Source organism: Battus philenor, unplaced genomic scaffold, assembly GCF_028537555.1.
Source record: "Battus philenor isolate CCGP_79_NKW_IND1 unplaced genomic scaffold, ilBatPhil1.0.hap1 SCAF_19, whole genome shotgun sequence".
Lineage (NCBI taxonomy): Eukaryota > Metazoa > Arthropoda > Insecta > Lepidoptera > Papilionidae > Battus > Battus philenor.
In genome coordinates, this window is record NW_027181681.1 from 8,677,626 (window position 1) to 8,697,879 (window position 20,254).

General features: G+C 33.4%; 2 protein-coding genes across 2 annotated transcripts; both read right to left on the reverse strand.

Moving 5' to 3' along the window:
- Positions 1 to 752: 752 nt before the first annotated feature.
- On the reverse strand, positions 753 to 13,099 carry Dhc62B (Dynein heavy chain at 62B). Its single transcript, XM_068764523.1, has 2 exons — positions 12,965 to 13,099; positions 753 to 12,419 (listed from the first exon to the last, which is right to left on the reverse strand). Exons 1-2 carry the CDS (start codon positions 13,097 to 13,099, stop codon positions 753 to 755), a joined length of 11,802 nt encoding a protein of 3,933 aa, XP_068620624.1.
- A 777-nt stretch (positions 13,100 to 13,876) lies between these two features.
- On the reverse strand, positions 13,877 to 20,226 carry LOC137921420 (store-operated calcium entry regulator STIMATE-like). The gene is made up of 6 exons (XM_068764180.1): positions 19,953 to 20,226; positions 19,085 to 19,229; positions 17,929 to 18,050; positions 17,348 to 17,547; positions 17,157 to 17,231; positions 13,877 to 15,842 (listed from the first exon to the last, which is right to left on the reverse strand). The coding sequence occupies exons 1-6, from the start codon at positions 20,074 to 20,076 to the stop codon at positions 15,753 to 15,755; spliced, it is 756 nt and encodes a 251-aa protein (XP_068620281.1). The 5' UTR covers positions 20,077 to 20,226; the 3' UTR covers positions 13,877 to 15,752.
- Between the last annotated feature and the right edge of the window lie 28 nt (positions 20,227 to 20,254).

Consider the following 20,254-nt stretch of genomic DNA (forward strand, 5'->3'; position numbering starts at 1 on the left):
TATTTTCATATTGAACGTTTATAAAGAAAAACGTCTTCTTTTATAAGGTGATTAATTCAGAAGGGCGTTTAAAAGAGAAAAGTCATTTTAAGTTACGCGTACATCAGTCCATCAAATAACATTTAGCTATTTTCTACTATTTATAGCTGGTTAAGCAAATTTAGTAGAATTAATATTGATTGTATATGAAGTGGTTGGGATTCCTCTATAAGATCGAATTATGGATGAAAAAATTTGTGAAAATAACAGGCACAGCCCAGGGAATTGAAAAGTTGAAGTGGCACTCGGTAGTGCCCATCACAGGGCTGCTGGGGCCTAAAGGTTCTCAAGTGATGACCATGCAGCGGTAAGCGTGGCGTAAGGCCATCGAAAGATACTGGATGCAGGCCGCACTCAACTGGTCCTATTAGAAATTTATGATGGAGATCATTGTCCATCGATGAACGTCTTATGACTAAAATGACGAAGATAATTAGTTTATTTTAGAAAAATAAATCATTAACAACTTTAGTCTTTTGGCTACGAAGCTCCAAATACCTTTTGGCATACTAATTACCTTCACCTTTAACTAATACCTTCAATAAATCATTACTAAATATATCATGAAAATTATAAATATTTTTCACTAATAGATATGCTAGCAGATTGCTGTGTAACTTTCACATAAAATGTTTTATAAAACATTTCATTTAAATATATCTATAACATAATTTAACGATAGTATTAAACATAAATATATGTGCAGATCGTCGCTAGTTGTCCAGTTGCAAGATTAAGGCTACACTTCGTTGTATCCAGTGAGCTGACGGTTTATCTGACGGTAAATAAAACGCCAATACAAAATTTGACGAGTGTCCGGTTGTAGCCAAAACACCTTTCCTCTCCAATGTCTTGTATAAGGGACATTTATATCGCGTTCCTTCCGCAAATTCAGTCTTTAATTTAGGATACAACCACACTACCGGCATATTGTCGTTTAGTATTTTAGGGTATTGCTCAGCAATAACATGATTATTATGATCCCACCGACCGCCATCAAGAAAGAGACCTTTTACGTAAACGCCCCACTCAGGAGGAGTTTTCTCATAGTCTACTATTCGAACCTCAAAGTCAAATACTAACAGATCAATAGGAATCTTTTTAGCTCTAGCATAGTTTTGGATTGAGCCTGTAAGGAATGCTTGTGTGAAAAAGAAGCCTGAGAGCCAAAATGTTGGGGGTTTACCATCTTCGTACCAGTTTTCCAACATAGCTAACCTTTCAACTAGATCCAGAACGTAACTTGAAAGGGGTTTTAAGCTCGGGTACGATAACTTGGACCAATTCTCTGGTATCCTCCCTAGTAACATTGCATTTGCCATCATATCTAATGCTGGTGACATAACTATAAGTCCTTTTACAGCCTTTTGTAAATCTAAAAGAGACCTTGTAACTTCATTGAGTAGTTTATTAAACCTTTCCATTTCCTGAATAAGTACTGTATTCATTGATTCGTTATAATCTACAGGATACTTTGCTTGAGCGTCTTCAGTATCGAAAAGAGATGGGAGTTTAGACAAAATTTCTGTTGCCATTTGAACAAGAATAACTTCAGTATTTCCGCCTTCTCCTCCGCTACCACCACCTTCCACTAGAACCAAAGTTGAAGTTAGCTCCAAGGAAATAGCATGATCTCTAGTTATACCCGCATTCATATGTAAGCCAAAAACTTCCGGTGGAGGCGATACAGGAACGGATTCAATATGTTTAAGATAATCTTGGTATTCACATCTACGCGGCAATCCATATTGTGGTCCTAAATCACAAAATAAATAGTTTGGGTCACTGACTACTCCAGGATTAACATAATTATCTAAGATTGTAACAATTAACCTCCGATCCCAATCATCAGTTACCCTACCCCCGTAATTGCATTCTCCAGTTAAATATTTTATAGCTACATATTGAATTTCTTCATATTGATTTAAGAACATTTGCAGTTGCATTACTGATATTTGGAAATCTGAATCATTAAAACCATATTGAATATTCCATCCCAAAGGACCAAATTTTTTTCTTTCTTGTACCACGGCATGGAAGAAACAAATTCCGTATAAAAGTTTACTAAAAGGTTTATCTTTGTCAGGGCATCCTTCGAAAAACTCAGGTTCTTTTAGCGGTTCTGACATGTAGGATCTGTACATATTATGCTGTAATCCAGTAGGAGCTTCATTAGTCATTTTTACAGCAACTTGTAAAACTGATTGAGGAAATTTGTCAGACGGATAACTAGTAAGCCATAACCTAAAACTTAAATCAGTATTCGTCAAATCAAAATTTTCCACAATTTTTTCAAGCACTGGAAGCCACGAAACGGCTAAATGACAGTTTTGCAAACAAACCCAGCCTCCTTCTAATTGAGCTCTTTCTATCATCGCTTTTGCAATAGGTCCCTGACCCTGTCCTAAAGAGATCGAATTAAATCTGTGCGCAAAACCCATTTTTTCGCAGTATTTTATCAATGCTCCCATGGGGTCTGAGCCAGGAGACAGGATGAATATCAACGGTGCCAAACAGTTGGAATCACCAAATGATTTACCAATGTCAAATGGTGGAGGTGTTATAAATTTTCGACCCAATTGCTTGTCTACAAATTCAGATATTGCAACTGTTAATTTGTCAGGTCTCAAAATTCGAACAATCAATAATTTTTGGAATGCCGTTAACTTTTCTTCCCATCCTAAGGGCAATGGTTGATTGTGCGGCTCTAAATGATCGTACACTTCTTTCCATTTATTTGTTGCGCTCTCAAAACTTTTTTTAAATCCTTTAAAGACTGTTAAATCATTAATACGACAAATTTCATCCCATCCTTTGTCTGGTAACCAATCAACAGGTTTCTTTAATGGATTTTCAACTGAAATTCCTCCCGTTATTAGAAATATATATTCGTCATGGTTAATTTCAGTAGTAGCTAACATCATTTTTGAGCACATAACAAAAGAAAACATTAGTTTATCTTTATCGAAAAGCGATCGGCACACATTACTATATAAATTGTAAGTAAAAGTTTCTTTCAAAAACTTTAAACGTTTTTCTAAATCTTTGGATTTATTAGCGTTTTCTATTGATAATATATACAAATTTATAAACCATGTCAAGGAATACTGATACATTGGATCCACGTTGGGTAGTTCAGTAACACAGTAGTATAAAACAGCTGAATGAGATGCTATAGGCCTGTAGCCTAATCTGAATTTCTCTATAATTTCTTCAGTTTCTAAACTAGCTTCCTGTTTTTTCATAATATCAACTGCTAACAGTTTGGAAGAATCCAGAACCTCAATAGCTGTTTCGTCTTCTAAAATATCACCTTTTGATTCTTGTAATGTACGTAAAATGTCGTCTTCGACTTGTTTAAGTGCTGCACGATTTGCAGCTCCTTGCACTATTAACTTTTCTCTTTTTTCTTGCAAATCTGGCCTCTCTTTTGCAACTACAATTCCTAATAATTGATCCTCTAAACCGTCTTTTGTTAATGCAAAATTGATTAGGGTGACCTTGTTAAATATTTCAGGTAAATAGTGCGGATTCCTCAGTTTTGTTGTCATATAAAGTCTGAATAAAGGATGGTATTCAATAACGTTTTCTCCAAGTGCAATAAATTCCTTACCACCCTGAGTGTAAGTATTTTTCATTAAAATTGGATCTAATGGGGCTTCAACATCTTCTAAGACACATTCTATCAAAGCAGGTTTGCCATATTCTAAGCATGTTTCAATTACTTTCATATAATTTCCATCAGTAAATTTCATTATTTGTAAATCAAAAGGTTTCTCCATTGTTTTAATCCATTTGTTGGCTTGTCCCTGTGGGTCAACTAACAAAGACCATCTCATTGAATTGTCTAAAATCACCCCATTATCAATAGAAAAGGAATCCCGAGGTAAACCAGCAATACACCAATTCTGGATTTTAATATCAGTTCCCAACACATCTTTTAATACATATGTTGGAGAGTGGGGCATATCCAATTTTATTACAAGTTCTCTCCAATTTTCAATGGCTGTTATCCTAATCGGTAATGTAAACGGTGAAAGATAAGCTATTATTCCACAAGAAACTAATATATCCCCTGCAAGGTTATCAAATAAGTTTTGTAAGTTTGCAGCAGCTGCTGTCCAACGTACTTTTTCCCCACCCAATCCTCCGATTAATTTTTCGGCTCGAAATAATTTGTCTACACATAACTGTACTTCATCTTCTAACACTTTTTTCTTAATATTTGCTTCTTCTAAGGCTTCATTCAACTCTGCTAGTCGAGCTTCCAAACGTGCAACCGTTGCCTTTTTTTCTTCCAATATTGCCATTGTCTCAGAAAATTCTTTTTCAGCAGCATTCAATTTTGCTTTTTTTGGAGCTACTACCTTTGCCACGGCATCATACATGTCCATAGCAATTATCCATTTGCAAAGCCCTTCAGCAGCCGTAGATGCTTTAGCTATAATATGAGGTTTGAAGTCCTTGTTTGATAAATACTCTTTTCTAATCTTTTGCATCGTAGCAACCGGAATATTGTCTTTATCAAAATTTTTCAAAGAATCTAGAAAGCCCATATCGCCTAATATTCTTTTACTAGGACCCCAAAAATCTAACATTTTCTTACCGGGGTTATCAGGGTCTGGTATTTTGTCAGGCGGAATACCTTTCATAACGCACACAGCTGCCATAACTAATTTTACTGTAGCTGGTGGATTTTTCATTGATTTTACAATAGTTATATCAGCGGGCTTTAAGGTATTTAATGCAGCAATAGCATCTTCTAAAATCGGTAAGGCAAGTGCTAGATCAGCTTCACAATCCTTCTTTAGCTCTTCTGCTGCTGCCGCTTGTACGTTAGCCACTTTTTGATCTTCCCTAACTTGTGCCGCGGCTTTATCAGCTATGGCCGTCTCGACTTCTATTTCTTGCATCATCTTAGCAGATTTTGCTGCCATAACCATTAATTGAGGTTTCAAAGCATTTAAATCTTGTTGCATTATAGCAACTGCTTCCGCGGCCTGTCCTAACTTATCTAAACCATTTGTGTATCTTAGCTTTGCTGCTCTTAATTCGCGTTGTTTTTTATTAGTAAGTGTCGTAAAAGATTTGATTAAATTAAGGTAAGATGCCGATGTTACATATGTTTTCCTCCCGAATTGATTAAAGAAATCAGCAGATATTATACGTGCGTCTACGTGAAATTGCTTACAAGCAATTACTGCAGTTAATTTTACGTTATCCGGGACATTAACTTTAACCATGTAATAATTTGCAACCATTTCTAAAGCGTCTTCAGGCCAGCTATCGTACCAATCAATAGTACAACAATTTACTAAAGATGGATAAAGTCTTAGCCTCGTTTTAAAGGAACTACCTATGGGGCTAAAGCATAATACAATATGTAACTTAACTTTGCAACGTGCTATAAAAAAAGCTAAAATTTGCAAAGGACTTATGTCAAGGTTTCTATTACCTCCTTGAGCTGCTAACCGTACTAATTCAAGAATTTCTTGTTTTTCATCTAAACCGTACAAATTAGGCACTTCACCTGAATTGAGCAGGCTGTCTAAATTCTGGATAAAAACTTCTTCTTTTATTTGACTTTCTGTAAATAAGAACGTGGTGTCTTTATTAAGACCGCCAGATTCGCGTAAAACTAATTTAATATCATCTTGCCAATCTTTAACGCCATAAGATTTTGTAATCTCGGGCTGAAAAACGTTCTGCCCTAAAATAGTGCCTGCCAATCGAGTCAGTGATTGACGACCAGAACCCCCAACACCAACCAATAAAGCATTACCTGCTGGCATGGACAAAAGTCTACAAAGCTTTGATAGATGCTCTAAAGCATAATCGAATAAAACGATCGTCATTTTCGCTTTATGCATAGTGTTATATTCGGCTAGCATTGTTGTAGCCACGTTTAAAATTGATTCTCTAGACGGTATTTCTTCATAACGTCGTTCTCCTTCTAAGCTATCAGTATCTAAGAAACAACCGAACATCATACTTTTTATGCTTTCTTGGGTAACGTTACCATTAGCATTCTGATAAGTATCTAATGCCGATTCAAAATTATCCTTCATTAAATCTCGGGTTGAAATTCGAAGCAATTCAAAAAACCAAGTGCGGTCTGTCTCATCTACTAGTCGATCGTAAAATACTCGCATAATTTCATGTACCCAAACTCTTATAAAAGTTTTTTTGCTTTCAGCTGATTCTTTTCGCAGTAACGCGCAACCTTGTATTACTCTGGAGAAATCTCTTAAATTAAAAATGTAATGTGATTTTGCTGGTGTTGGTCTAAGGCCCTCGGCAGCCTGTTCGTATATATGCATGGTGGCCGTTATTATGTTAACTATCACCGGCTGAGTATCTTGACCGAAGCCATTTCTTCTCCATCCCAATTGCAACAATGTTGTAAAAATCTTCGTCATACTTTCTTTTGAAAATTCATTAATAGAGTAAATATTGTAATGTCTCAACATTCTCGGATAAATTAATTGACGGCTTCCACCTACAGGTCCAATTGCTCCGTAGAAAAAGGTATCATGAATGTATAATTTATCTGTAGTTTTTAAATCATACCAGTGCTTTTGATCAAAATATAATCTCAGTAATTCTATAGCCGGTTGAGCACCATATACTTCTTTAGCAGGCATATTCATGTCGTCTATAAATATAACTGCTCTTTTACCTCTAGTGGGGCCATAATTATTTTTTCTTCTCTTTACTAGTTTTGAAATGACTAATTCCTGTGTTTGATTAGCAGAAGTTGTCGTCGTAAATGTAATAAAGCCCGGTGTATACTTGTCCATATCTAATTCGTTCATCAAAAAGTTTTGCACATAAAAACTCTTTCCTGTCCCAGTTGGGCCTATGAGTAATAAAGGTATAGCGAACTTCGTATGTAGCCTTAAAAGTGAAATATATTTTTCCGTTTCTAAAGTTGGTACTACTGTTTGCAATAAATTAATTTGCTCTTTCACTTGAATAGTCTTTATTATATCAGGCCAATATTTCCAACAACCCTTACCCTTATATTGATAGTAATGGTCAATTAACATGCCTTCTGTTGGTATTGAAACATCAATTTTCTCTACATCAGATGGTATTCCTTTTTCACCCCTAAAATACTCTTTGACCAGATCATCAAATTTCTCTCGTGAATCTATATTTAAAATTCCTCCAGCGCCCCAAACTAGTGCTGACATAAAAGAAGCCAAAAACCAAGTTCTCGTATATTTAGTATCTTCTTCTCCTTCTAAGGCATTATCCATTAACATTTCTACCAGTCGCAGAGTACTAATTACTAAATTTACTTCACCGGCCTTCACTAGTTGACCACAAAATTTTCTTACATATAAAAGTAAAGGATCAAACAACCAAGCACACATGTTGAAAATATATTCTTCATTCTCTTCTAGCCATATAGGATTAAGAGTTTTTATCCATGACTTATAAAATGGCATAAAACCAAACGATGAAGATTCCATATAGATCATACCACATCTTGAAACTGTAGCAGGAGACGCCTGCGATAGATCCATTACTTCAAAAATCATTGACATGACATTAGACATCGCTATTACTTCACCTGAAGTTAAACATAGTTTTTTGTTATCATCTAAAACAGTATTCATATTTTCAATCCATACCGCATCTACAGGACCATCAAAGACAATCCATTTCCTTTCAGGGGTATCCTCCGATGCAAAATCCCGAAACATTGTGGCAACAATGCCATCAGTCCATTCGTACGATATAGGATCAAATGCACCATACAATTGACCCATTGTTACGGCTTTAGGATTAAGTACTTTATATGTAGACTGACATCCACCAGGAAGATTTCTTTCTTCCATTAGTGTTAAGGCTTCAGCTAATATTTTTAAAGTCATTGATTTACCCGAAAAAGGATCTCCTACCAACATAAAACCATGCCTTACAATCATCATTTCATACGTTTGTATTACTTTAATTAGAAAACAGTCGATCGGCTGTAAATTATTGATTTCACAACGATCACGACAAGCATTTAAGAAGTTTTCATAATCAGGTTTAGGCAAAGTTACGCCTGGAAATAAATCTGATATAATACCTTCAAACAAAGGCACATCGAAGGAGAGAAATTTTGGCAAATTAACGTCTATTATAGATCTTAAGAGCAAAACTCGTTCACTTTCGTTAGGGAAATTTCTCTTTAAGTTTCCTGCAGCAGAAAGAACGGTCTTCACTGCTCGCATCCCATAGTCATAGTGATTTTGAGAAGATAATTGTTCTGAGCAAAGTCGATATGTTGTAACAATCTTTACTGATAAACTACGTGCATCTAAAAATCCAAAAGAATATAATGATATTTCTCCAATCATAGCGTAATCTGGCACCATCATTGCCACAGTACGAAATAGTACTTTAAGATTATCTGGCAGCTCTGAGCGGCCAGCATAACCAGGATTCATAGTGATGCAAACATAACATGCAGGATTTAACTTCAAGGTCGTACCTTCAAATTCAAACTCCTCTAAGTGCTGTCTAACCGCTTGTACAATGCAAAGAATTTGTTGAGCGATAACAGACAATACCTCTACTTCTATTCGATTAAATTCGTCAAAACAAACCCATGCGCCGCAGGATGCTAAACCTTTAAAAAACTTACCCATTGCTTTGTAATCCAAGCCATCAGAACAATTAAAAACAACACATTGAACTGCTAATGCTTTTGCTAAATCCTTAGTGGTTTCGGTTTTACCAGTACCCGCTGGACCTTCTGGTGCACCATTTAAGTGCAAATAATAAGCTCCTATTAATGTACGATAACATCGATCTGTCAAGGGAGTGATAACTAATCGATCTGAGTTACCTAAATATTCGTATGCATACGGTACCACAGCATTAATAATTTTCACTGCCACTTTTTCTTCTTCCCAATAATATCTGAGCTGAGCTAGCCATTGAAAATCTGTCACTTCAATAACTTTTTTCTCGATAAGGTCCTGTATAACGTCTTTGGCGTGTACGTCAATAACAATGAGAGCTTTTACGGTAATACTATTTAATTTTGTTAAATCTGTTCTTCTTATAACTCCTACTGTTTCATTCAGTTGTTTGGTTAAACTGACGTGAAATGATTGTAGCTCACTTAGTTTATGTGTATTTAAAGATTCGTGTACATCTATGGCCCAATATATCTGTGATATAGCCAAAACCACCATACCTTCCCAAGATAAAATCCAGTCCACGCGGCCCATGGTGGGGTAATCATAATACGATATTTCCGTTTCAGATTTCACAGCTTTAAGCATTTGATCCTCTACTTGTACAAGCCACTTTTCAACAGATCCCCTTGCAGCTGCGACACTAATAGTTTCAAGAAGTTCGACTTGTTCACCTTCCATCGATATCATGGCGCTAATGTTATATTCTTCATCAAACACAAGTCTATTTATACCTTCGAAACATTTTTTTAAATGTGGTTGAACTTTTAGTGGGTTTTTAGTCTCCGATAAGATTTCTAACATTTCGTCATTAGATAAAAAGAAGAATCGTGGAAAGTATAAGCGTTTCTTTTCCAAGTAATTATTCACTCCATCGTTAATTTTTTCTAACAACGACGATGCCGTTTTGAACGATTCTAATACCCCGGCTCCTCCAGCTATTTCTAATACGTGTGGATCTTTGTCCACTGTACCCATATATCGACGATAAATATTATTTACCTCTACAAACATGACGCCCTCTTCAGGCATTTGAGCTACAATATCTTTAGAAGAGAATATTGGTAACAAATATAGCCATTGACTTTGCACTTTTCCCCATTCATCTATGGTGGCATTAACTCTGATAATTTTATCATACCACGCTCTGACTTGAGATTCGAACGGTTTAACAAAAGCTGAGCCTCGCATTCCGATAGTTTTTACAATGTGATCATCTAAAACACTTTGTACGTCATCGAGCCCTGACAGTATAAATATCCCAGTGTCTTTATAAGGACTTGTTTTAAAACATAAGTCAACCCATTCAGCCATCATTTTATTCAAGTTAGTTATCAAAGCCAATTCTTTAGTTGCGGCAACACTTATGATTTCGTACTGATCAAGATCATCCCATAAATTAAAGTTAATAATTTTTCTTAACGTAGTTCCAGCATTTGGAGTTAAGTCGAATCCTGCTATATGTGACATATCATCCCAGTGGCGCTGCACTAAAGCAGGATTACACATTATGTGTGCCATTTGTACATTAGGTCTCCATTCTTTTATTTCAGCGATAGCTTGTGCGCATAGTTTCATCGGAGCTGGTAAATTATTTATATCAGGATCATCAACTAAACCTTGAAATTTTTTTTCGGTACCTTCGGCAATCTGTTGTTTTATTTTATTTTTATAATTTTTTGAGAGTTTTAAAAATTCTTTGTAATAAAAGTCGTGATCCTGCTCTATTTGATTGTGATCCATAAATTCAAACGGACCGTCCATCCACGTGTAATAACTACGCTTCCATTTATGAACGAGGTGCACTAAGTTATAAAACGGAAGAATAAAGTCTTTGAGTTCTTCTAAATCAGGATAATTAGTCGTGGGAAATTTAAAAGTAGTCTCTTCATTGTTAATCCATATCACTAATTTGTCACAATCTTGCAAACGATGTGCTAGCTTACGTAAGTATTCTAAGTATTCAAGTGTGTGATTAACATCGTCCATATTATCCAAAAGTTCTAAATATGGAATCATTTCAAGGACTTCTTTATTTAGAAACGCTATCTTACTTTGCAACGTTTCTTCCATTTCCCCTTTGAAAGTTTCATACGCAGCAGCGTTTTTCTCAAAAATAGGTTTAATATCTCTGAGCCAGTTAACAGTGCGTGTATTTGAAGCTACGTGTTCTTTTGTTAGTGATGTCATTTCTAAAAGATTAGATATGATGTTTATTTGATTCAAGATTCTTTCTGCTAGAGCTTCTACTAAAACAGTCTTGGCGTGAAGAATATAAACCCCTTGTTCTATTAGTTCGGCAGCGTTTTTAGGTTCGGTAAGAGCTTTCTCAGCGATCGTTTCAAACTCGAAACAAATACTTTCATTTTCCTTCATATGAGCTTTTACAATACCATCTATAATATCGTTTATAAACTCATTTGCCTTTTCTTTTAAACCTCTTACCATTTCTAACTGTCCAGCAATCGCACAGTTAAAATATTCATTTTCGAGAATAGCAGTAATGTTAGAATCGATGTTTTGAAAATAAATGATCTTCTCACGAGCCTCTTCAAAGTCCTTAGTTTCTTCGACGAATTGAAGTATAGCAGCCTTAGCGGGAGGACCGTAAAGCATATTGTATTTTTCTCGTAACTCATCAAGATATTCAAGAAGAGGCAAAAATACAATATCTAGTTGTTTTTGCAATCTCTCATGACCGTCTTTTCGCAACCAGTCATTATACAGAACAGGTAAAGCATCATTAGTATAAGGTATTTTTAGATATTCCTCTATTGGCATAAGTCTTTGCGAGATGTTAGAAATAGCGTCTGCAATATTGTGATATACTTCAAAAACTCTCTCGAGTGATGGATTGTAATCAAATTCGCCGTCGAATTGAAGTTCCAGTCGTAGAATTGGAACACTTTCTGGATCATTCAGACTATTAATTATAGCGTCGATAGATCTGCGCATTAATTCTTGTATTTGCATGGATATCATTTTCGTGGCACATCTAACAAATTCTGCTACTCTTTTCGGACGCATACCTTTTATACATCTAGGATTTTTGAGCCACTGGACAAGTATTGAATACCAAGCGCTTGAAACGAGATGGTCTGCTCGTTTTATTTTGTCCATTATTGCCAGCTCAAACTCCCGTAATTCCATTGCTTCTTTAGTACGAAAGTTACTTAAATTTATGATACAACTTGGAAACATCTTCTCGGCGGATTCAAGAATTAGTCTTATAAACGGATGTAAAATTAAAGAACCAGTATGTAATTTCTTTTTATATTTGGTCATTCTTGCGTAATTCGGCGTAATGCCATGATATTTAAAATAAGGCTCTTGGTAGCGCTTACGAGGAACTCCAGGCACTTCCCGGATAACGGTTTTAACTGCCAAATCATGGAGATTTCTATCCCATTCCTTTTTACTTTCTTTGATCAGATCTTCCATGATTAATGGGAAAGTATTTCGATATTTGTATGGTATCAAACTTGTAATTTTCCTTTCCCATGATTTTAGCATTGGTGGAGGTTTCATGTTTTTAGCACACTCACGTAATACAGCGACATGTCGATCTTCGGATATCTCAAGTAAATCTCTTTCTCTACGTTGAAGAACTGGACGTGCAATCTCTACTTTCCTTTCCGTAGCTTTGTGTTCTAATATTTCTCGAAATTTTGTTTGTTTGTCCTATAAATTATTAAAACAAATCCTTAACAAAAGATGTTATTGCAAAGTAATATTATTATAATACAATCTAAAATATACTATTTTTACTGGGACCATGGACATAAATATTTGGTACCTATTATATATATACCGGTATGCCTATTTATATTACTTTCGACTTGCTATAAAACATGTTGTTGCTTCTCAAATTAAATAGTCATTAAAATTTCAACTTGAGAGGCTAAATTCTGTTATATAAATTGTCGAATACAATTTTATTGTTATAAAGTGTTATCTCGTTTTCCTTTAACTATTGTAATATTTAAAATATACGTTGCATTGGTTAAAGACTGTTCTATTTTTTTTTTTCTGAATGTTGGTGGAATAGGTGCTAAATATAGATTTCATTTCTGTACAGACATTATACTTTGACACCATTTTACACGCCCCTAAGAATTACTTCACCATCATACCAACCCAAACATCGCCAAGATGATTAAAATGACCACGCATCGCGTTTATACAATAAAAACCTGCTACTAACAATATGAAACAAAAACTGTTACCTTTATTCGGTTATAGGGAGGTAAAGGCGTAAAAGGCAATTGGTCCATCTTGTGAATATCGGGTACAGGTGGCATAACAGGTACTCGACATCCATTTTTCGTTTGCAGGAGCTTTCTCAGGTCGCTTTCATTCATTTTCTCTACATCAAATAATTCAGTTCATATGACAATCTATAAAATGTATAATAAACCTACTAATAAATAATTGTTACAAACATATTTGTGATATGTTTCCTCACATTCGATTGTAAAATAGAAAACAAACAAATCAGAACGTTACTATGGAAATGCCATAGCAACTTCGGATTTGTCAATAACAAAAATACTTTTCGTTTTTGTACAAGTTACCAGAAGTTATTGTATATAATGTAAAAACTTTTTCATTTTTTAATGTCTGTATTATACCTAAGAGCATTACGGTAAGAACAGACTTGCGATCGTATGTCATTAGAAAACAATGTTACATAATTCATGCATGAATTAATTGTATAGAATTGCCACTGCTCACAAACAAGTTTTCAAAAGATGGACAGCAGCGTCCTCTGCGTACCGTAATACCACACTGCGATCGCCAACAAACGTGCCAAGCGTGGCGATTATGGTATATCCCCCTAGACACCTTTGGGGGAGGCCTTTGCCTTGCAGTGGGGGTCTATTAGCTGTAATGACGATTGTACCTATTGTAAATAATTAATTTAATATGTGGTCGTCATGCAATTTAGATCTTTAACCTATTTTTTTGTTCAATGAATATTATCAATTATATTAAAATACTTTTACTATAATTTTTTTTCGTATAATAAAGACGTTCGACGTACTTTTAAGCTGTTTTAGGTTATGGATAATTTTATTTTGCTTATATTGCAAAGGTATTATAAATAAAATACAAATTTAACATGTAGTGTGGTTTGTATTCGCACAAACATTAAACAGTTGCACAATAATTAATATATAACATAAAAACATTTTTTAAAAATATTTACATTATATTAACATAATTATTTAGTTGCAGTAGTCCTATAACAATGTACTAAGAGATTGGTAGCTCAGAGTTTTTAGGTAATTTACAGAAACTTATAGTTATGGCAGGAAAGACCTTAATTTATTAATTAAATTTGTTAGGGTATTACAATATAATGAAATTTTGTAATAACAAAAATTGTCTACGACCTCCTACGGCCTCACTATCCTAATACAAAAATTCTAAATTGTATATAAAAGAACACCAATGTAAAATTTTTATTTGTTCCAATTGCAAGTAAATCTATAATCACATTAAAAATTCCTTTAAACCTGGAAGTAATGTATAAATTGGAGGTTGGAAATATCAATACAATGCATGGTTGCTTATCGACAATGTTTAACATTTAACGTTCGTGTTTTTATGTTAGCTGCTATATCGTGATGAGGTGCTTTTACCAAGCAAAAGAGTGGTTTAGTAACGTCATTTGAACATTTAAAATAAACATAACGTTTATGTTGTCTCTTTGTTAAGTCTCCATTTATTTAACTAATCGTTTAAGTTTATTGATGGAATGTGAAGTACATCTTAACCGTGAATTTCCGCGAGTTATGCGATATACCATAACAATAGTCTACCTTTGATACACTCAGGAAGTCACTAAGTCAGAAAAAGGTTAAAATAACTATGTTTATACACTCTTCTCGCTCAGTCTTTATTCGATGTGAAACTTTGTCAAAGTACATGGCACTCTGTGGGACCACACTTAGTAAAAACTTACTTAGCGCGAGTATAATATCTTAGGAACATTATTAAATATACAAAAATTAAATGTTATACAAAAATATTATATATTACTAACTCTATGTGAAGCAAAGTGACCCATATAGTATTATATCCTTACGATACAGAAAATATACTGAAATATATAATCTAATTTGACACTTAGGAATAAAACAATTTCGAGTATTAAATACCAGATATATAACACTTAATAGCAGCCTCATACCGCATTTACATAATGATACCTTAATGTAAGCATGGCCATGCTTATTTGCATATAGTTTAATATCCTTAACTAATTTTGAATGAACGCCCGTATATACATATATAAAGTAAATGTATAACTAAATTAGTGATATTTTTCCTTATGTTACATTAACAACTTAATCTTTAGTTCACAAATAAAAACACCTCCTGCCTAAATCACGAAACAATAAAAAAACTGAATTAACATAGCGTAAATTACTTTCTTTTGTATTGGTTGGTGCATATATGCATGGCTTGAAGAATCCTATAAGTTTTATGCACATGCAAAGTGACTTTCTTGTAGGCTATAGTGATACATTTTGTTCTTAAAAATGTTTCACTAATACACAGGTTTTCTCTATCGAATTTTATTACAGGGTTAAGATTAAAAAGCAACTAGTAATTGTATAAGAGTAAAAAAATAAAATGTGGATATTAATCACTGAATTGCAAAAAATACTCAAGTCATTATATAGTAATATTAATTTAAATTCGGAATTGTAACTAGGTTCATTATATGATATGCGCTATATATGATTTTCAATTACTATAAATGAAATTTATTGATTCCTTGTAACAATATTCGTAATTTGAACTTCAAAAATATAAGACAACACATTGAACTGACGTTTTTTTAGCAGTAAAAATGTGATCTATAATATTTTCTTAAGCTTTATCACTTGCCTTAAAACTTAATTGCCATAATAATATTCGTTATGTCAGGTAAGTTTCCAGTTGTTTATGAGATTTCTAAACTGTTTAAAAATGAGGCCGAAAAGCAGTTGGCTTCATATAGGGTCATACGTTAGCGCCGAGTAGTCTTTCATCCGCCGACTGTTCTTCATCCTCAGATCCTGATTTTTCCTTCTTTATTGATTGATATCGCACCTGTTAAAATATCAAAACTGTCAGCTGTTCCAAGTAATAGCAAAAAAATACCTAATACTATTGATTCAAACCTGTTTTTGTAAAGTGGATAGAGGCAGCATTAAATAAGTCACAAAAAATGGTAAAAAATGCCACAAATCCCTTAAAACAAAGTTATTTTTTAAATAATTTTGTTAATTTTCGCAACAAATAAAAATTATTTTACACTCGGTGAAAAGAAACCGTATAAAATTTTCAAATAGAAGAACATAATCCTTAGAAATCTGACAATACACCTGCTTTTCTTATAGTAAACTGCTTTTAAATCGCTTTCGTCACCTGAAGACACTGTCTTGTGCTCATTTAGAAGCAACTGTTTAATTACTATGTAGTCGGTGGTCACTTTTTGTAACGACTGCTGTCACAAACCCTTGTGTATGTCTCGATAAGCAGATATGTAGGAATCGATATACTATTTTTTTATTGGTAATTAATTATTTATCAATTTAATTGATATTTTCATACATGCTTTACTTATTTATATTTTTGTACACCATAGATAATAACTAAAAAAAGAAACAATTCATATAGAGGTACGAGCGGTGGTCTTATCGCTCGAGACGATCTATACCAGATAGGCCAGTCCTTTGGATGGAGATGAGATACATGAAAGAGAGGGCAGTTTAGGGTGTACATACATACAAATACATAAATCACTATAGACACATACATATATACACACACTTATACATATATATTTACGTGTATAAAGTATTACATAAATACGAATTAATACACAACTACTACTGACTAAACAAATGTTACACAATATCCTAGGCCAAGGAAGTGCTCTTTTACCATTTTTTTAAGTACTGACAGCAATTTAGCGCATCTTATATAACCTGTAGTACTCTGATAAGCAGCGATTTCCCTAGAACTAACACAAGCATGATGTCCATCAAATTGCTATTATGTTGTTCAAAGACAGGACATTGGATGGTTATACAATGTTTAAGACAACTGACTTTGTATTATGAAACATGTTATCTCCTGCATAGCTTGCTTTTGCTCCTGTAAACTATCTGCTGCATTTATAACTAGCTATATTCATAATGCTATAATTAAAACAGTTAAAGCTTATTCACTCATTCCTAGTCAAACTATACTGACATCAAGCACAAGCTGGTAGTTTACATTAGTGTGCCCGTTATCTATGTAATAAAATACTTCAATAGATAATTTACTTATTAAATCATGCTTTTAATTAAATGATCAGTTAAATTAGTCTGAATTGTACAGGTTCATAAGGTCAAGTTGATTGATTATATTCTATACCTTCGTTTTTATCTTCGAGCTTACTCCTCTCGGACGATACATGAGGAAGTTATCTGTGACCCAAAATATTAATATCTGCAATAAGCAAAAATGTAATTTAGATACAGTATTTAAAATGTTCAAATGATTATTATATAAGATATCATAAATTATTGTAAACGAAAAGCTAAAACACGAAGCAAAGAACTTACATTAACGAAAAAGGGAATAATGAGCATCACAACAGCAAGCTCCAGTCGTGGATCAGAAACTGGAGAGAGACGAAGTGTTGATAGTACGGCAACTACTGGGGGCAACCGAAGTACTAAGGCCAGTACTGACTTAGCAAATGTTGCTAATGCCGCATACAGAACACATTGGCATATCCAAGCTGTACACATTGGAGGTTTACCTACAAACAGAAATTATTACAATCTTAGACCTAGTTTATGCTAATAAATAGTAGTACAAGCATTCACATTATGTTTCACGGTGATAAGAAAACTATTCTAACTATCAATATCAGTAATAGTCACGAAGTTTCATTACCACACCCCAAGTTTTTAAATAAATCGGGTATAAAAATAGGCATTATGGTATATGCAAATTTACTTGTTTCTCTTGATCTCTCTCTTAAAAAGTACACTTCTGTGATTTCAAGTCTCGGAAATAAACTAGTATTAATTTATTTGACAAAATACAACAATAGTTTAACAATAAGTAGCTGACCCACAAATGATAATGATACACTTTTTTTACAAAATATTTTTTTAATATATCACAAGATACTAACCATATTCTCCAAAGTTAATAAGTGGTATATCATAATTCCGGGCATAGTGTTGAGCAAGTCTTATTCCTGCCCATATTATAAGCAAACCTAATGTGGAGTCCAACATAAAATTAACTATGTACCTGTCAATAAATAAAACATTACATGTTGTTAGTTATAGGCTACCTTCAGCCTTATTAATTATTATCAATTCAGATATAAGACAAGTCCTTTGCCAAGCCTAGACCTCTGCCATAGATATTAAAAAGGATGATGCTAGCAGACTGCTTATAGTATCTTCCACCCGGCCCTGAGAAGGTCATTTCATGATGCTAACTATAACAGTAGTAAGGCTCCTTATTAGTGTTTTTCTTTTGTGTTACAGTTTTATTTTCACTGGACTAAGTATTACGTTAAGTAAATATGAAAGATGGTTAAAGCAGGTGTCAACCATTGCAGAGGAATATTATTACAAAAAGTCTTAACACACAACTATTATTTTACAGGGTATGCTAGGTTTCTGGGTTATTATTATTAATAATATTATTGTGTTATTAAACCATGAAAAATAATTATCAAAGAACATTTATTTTTGCCCACCTCATCCCCACCAAAATTTTAATTATAGGATCTCTAATCCAAAAATATAGCCTTTGTATTGGTAAACAGAAGCAATCAATTAAAGCTCCATAAAAATTTGGTGTAGACTAAGGGCAAAATCCCTTTATGGCTTACATTTGTAATCACATACTTGGTTGTTACTAACCAATGTGATAATATATACATTTTCTGATAGTAAACTGTCAAGTGAAAACATAAGAGAGCAAATCAAGTTATTTTTACATTAAATGTCACTAGAGCTTAAATCAACAGCCAAAAAAATTAAAGTTTCCAATATACATTAATTGGGATACATTTGACACTGATTAAATTTGTAGATTTAATAAGTTATGTAGTAATGTTCACAGTTGATACTGGTACTTGTAGTAATTTAAATTTGAAAAACTTTATTTTTTTAATTCAGTAAACATTAAAAATCCCTGGGAGAGGCCTACATCCAGTAGTAGAAGCCTTAGGACTGAAATTATATTACAATAAAATCATTCAAATAATTGAAATTTAATTTTTTTTTAAAACATAGGTGACAATAAACATAATATTATTACTTATCTCTTACCAAGTACATGGGTTTCCTGTTAAATGTGGAGAAAGCCATACATTAGCAGCATGGATAATAAGGGCGCCTAAACCCTGTTTAGATGTGTCATAAAACCATATCAACCAAGGTCTTCTAGCGTAGCGAGGTTCACAGAATCTCTTACCTATAGATTGTTTACACAAACATTTAAAGTAATTATTTAAAAACAAACACATTCAGATTTATTATGTCAAAGACAAACTCCTTGTAAAATTTAATCTCTTTCTCCCTCTAAAATATTAGATGAAAAAATCATTATTTATTAAAAAAAAACATCATTTAAGATAATAAAGAAAATGAATGAGTTTTGTGCATATATAAACAGAAGCATATGAAAACCTAGTAGCTGTACCAATTTAAAGTTTTGAGTTGAAATCAGGAATCAATGTAATATTATCAGAGGTGTTCAAAAGTTAAAAAGAAACACATTTTTAATAGACATAGAAAAATAACAAAAAAAAACATGTTGTTTTATTGTTTTTTATTTAGTTATAAATATGCAAGAGTCTAAAAAACAAAATCCAGTTAAGCACAACAACCTATTTAACTTGAGACTTAAATTTGGTTAAACCAACAACAGAGCCATAATATTCACTTACTATTTTTTGGCGACGCATAAGAACGTTGCAGTGGTACCCACACCTATGGCTTCTGGGGTGAAAATATTACCGCCATTTGATTTTACTTATTATGTTATATACTTATTATGTTATATAATGTTAAATAATTACAGAGCATTGGATTTAAAATTAAAAGTAAAAATGGAAAAAACAATCAATTTGTTAATGGTTAATAATAGTGACAATTTGATTAATTTTGCAATAAAACAAGAATATCTCAATCTTACCAATTAAACATGTAAAAGCCAACACTGCAAGTAAAAACTGCATAAACCATCCATATGTATCCGTTAGTGCATCCTTAGAGCAATGAAGCTCAGACCAATATATATAATCTGAACTATTGTTCATTTTTCATTTCTTTTTTAAAATAATAGTATATTTAATTTTCTTTGTATTTAAATACGATGACCATTTTAATATTAAATAGTACTTTTTAAAACATCACTCTTAAGAAACAATAACAAAGAAACCAAATACGCTAACACAAAATAACTGCGTTCTCCCAATACATTTAACATTGGCCTTA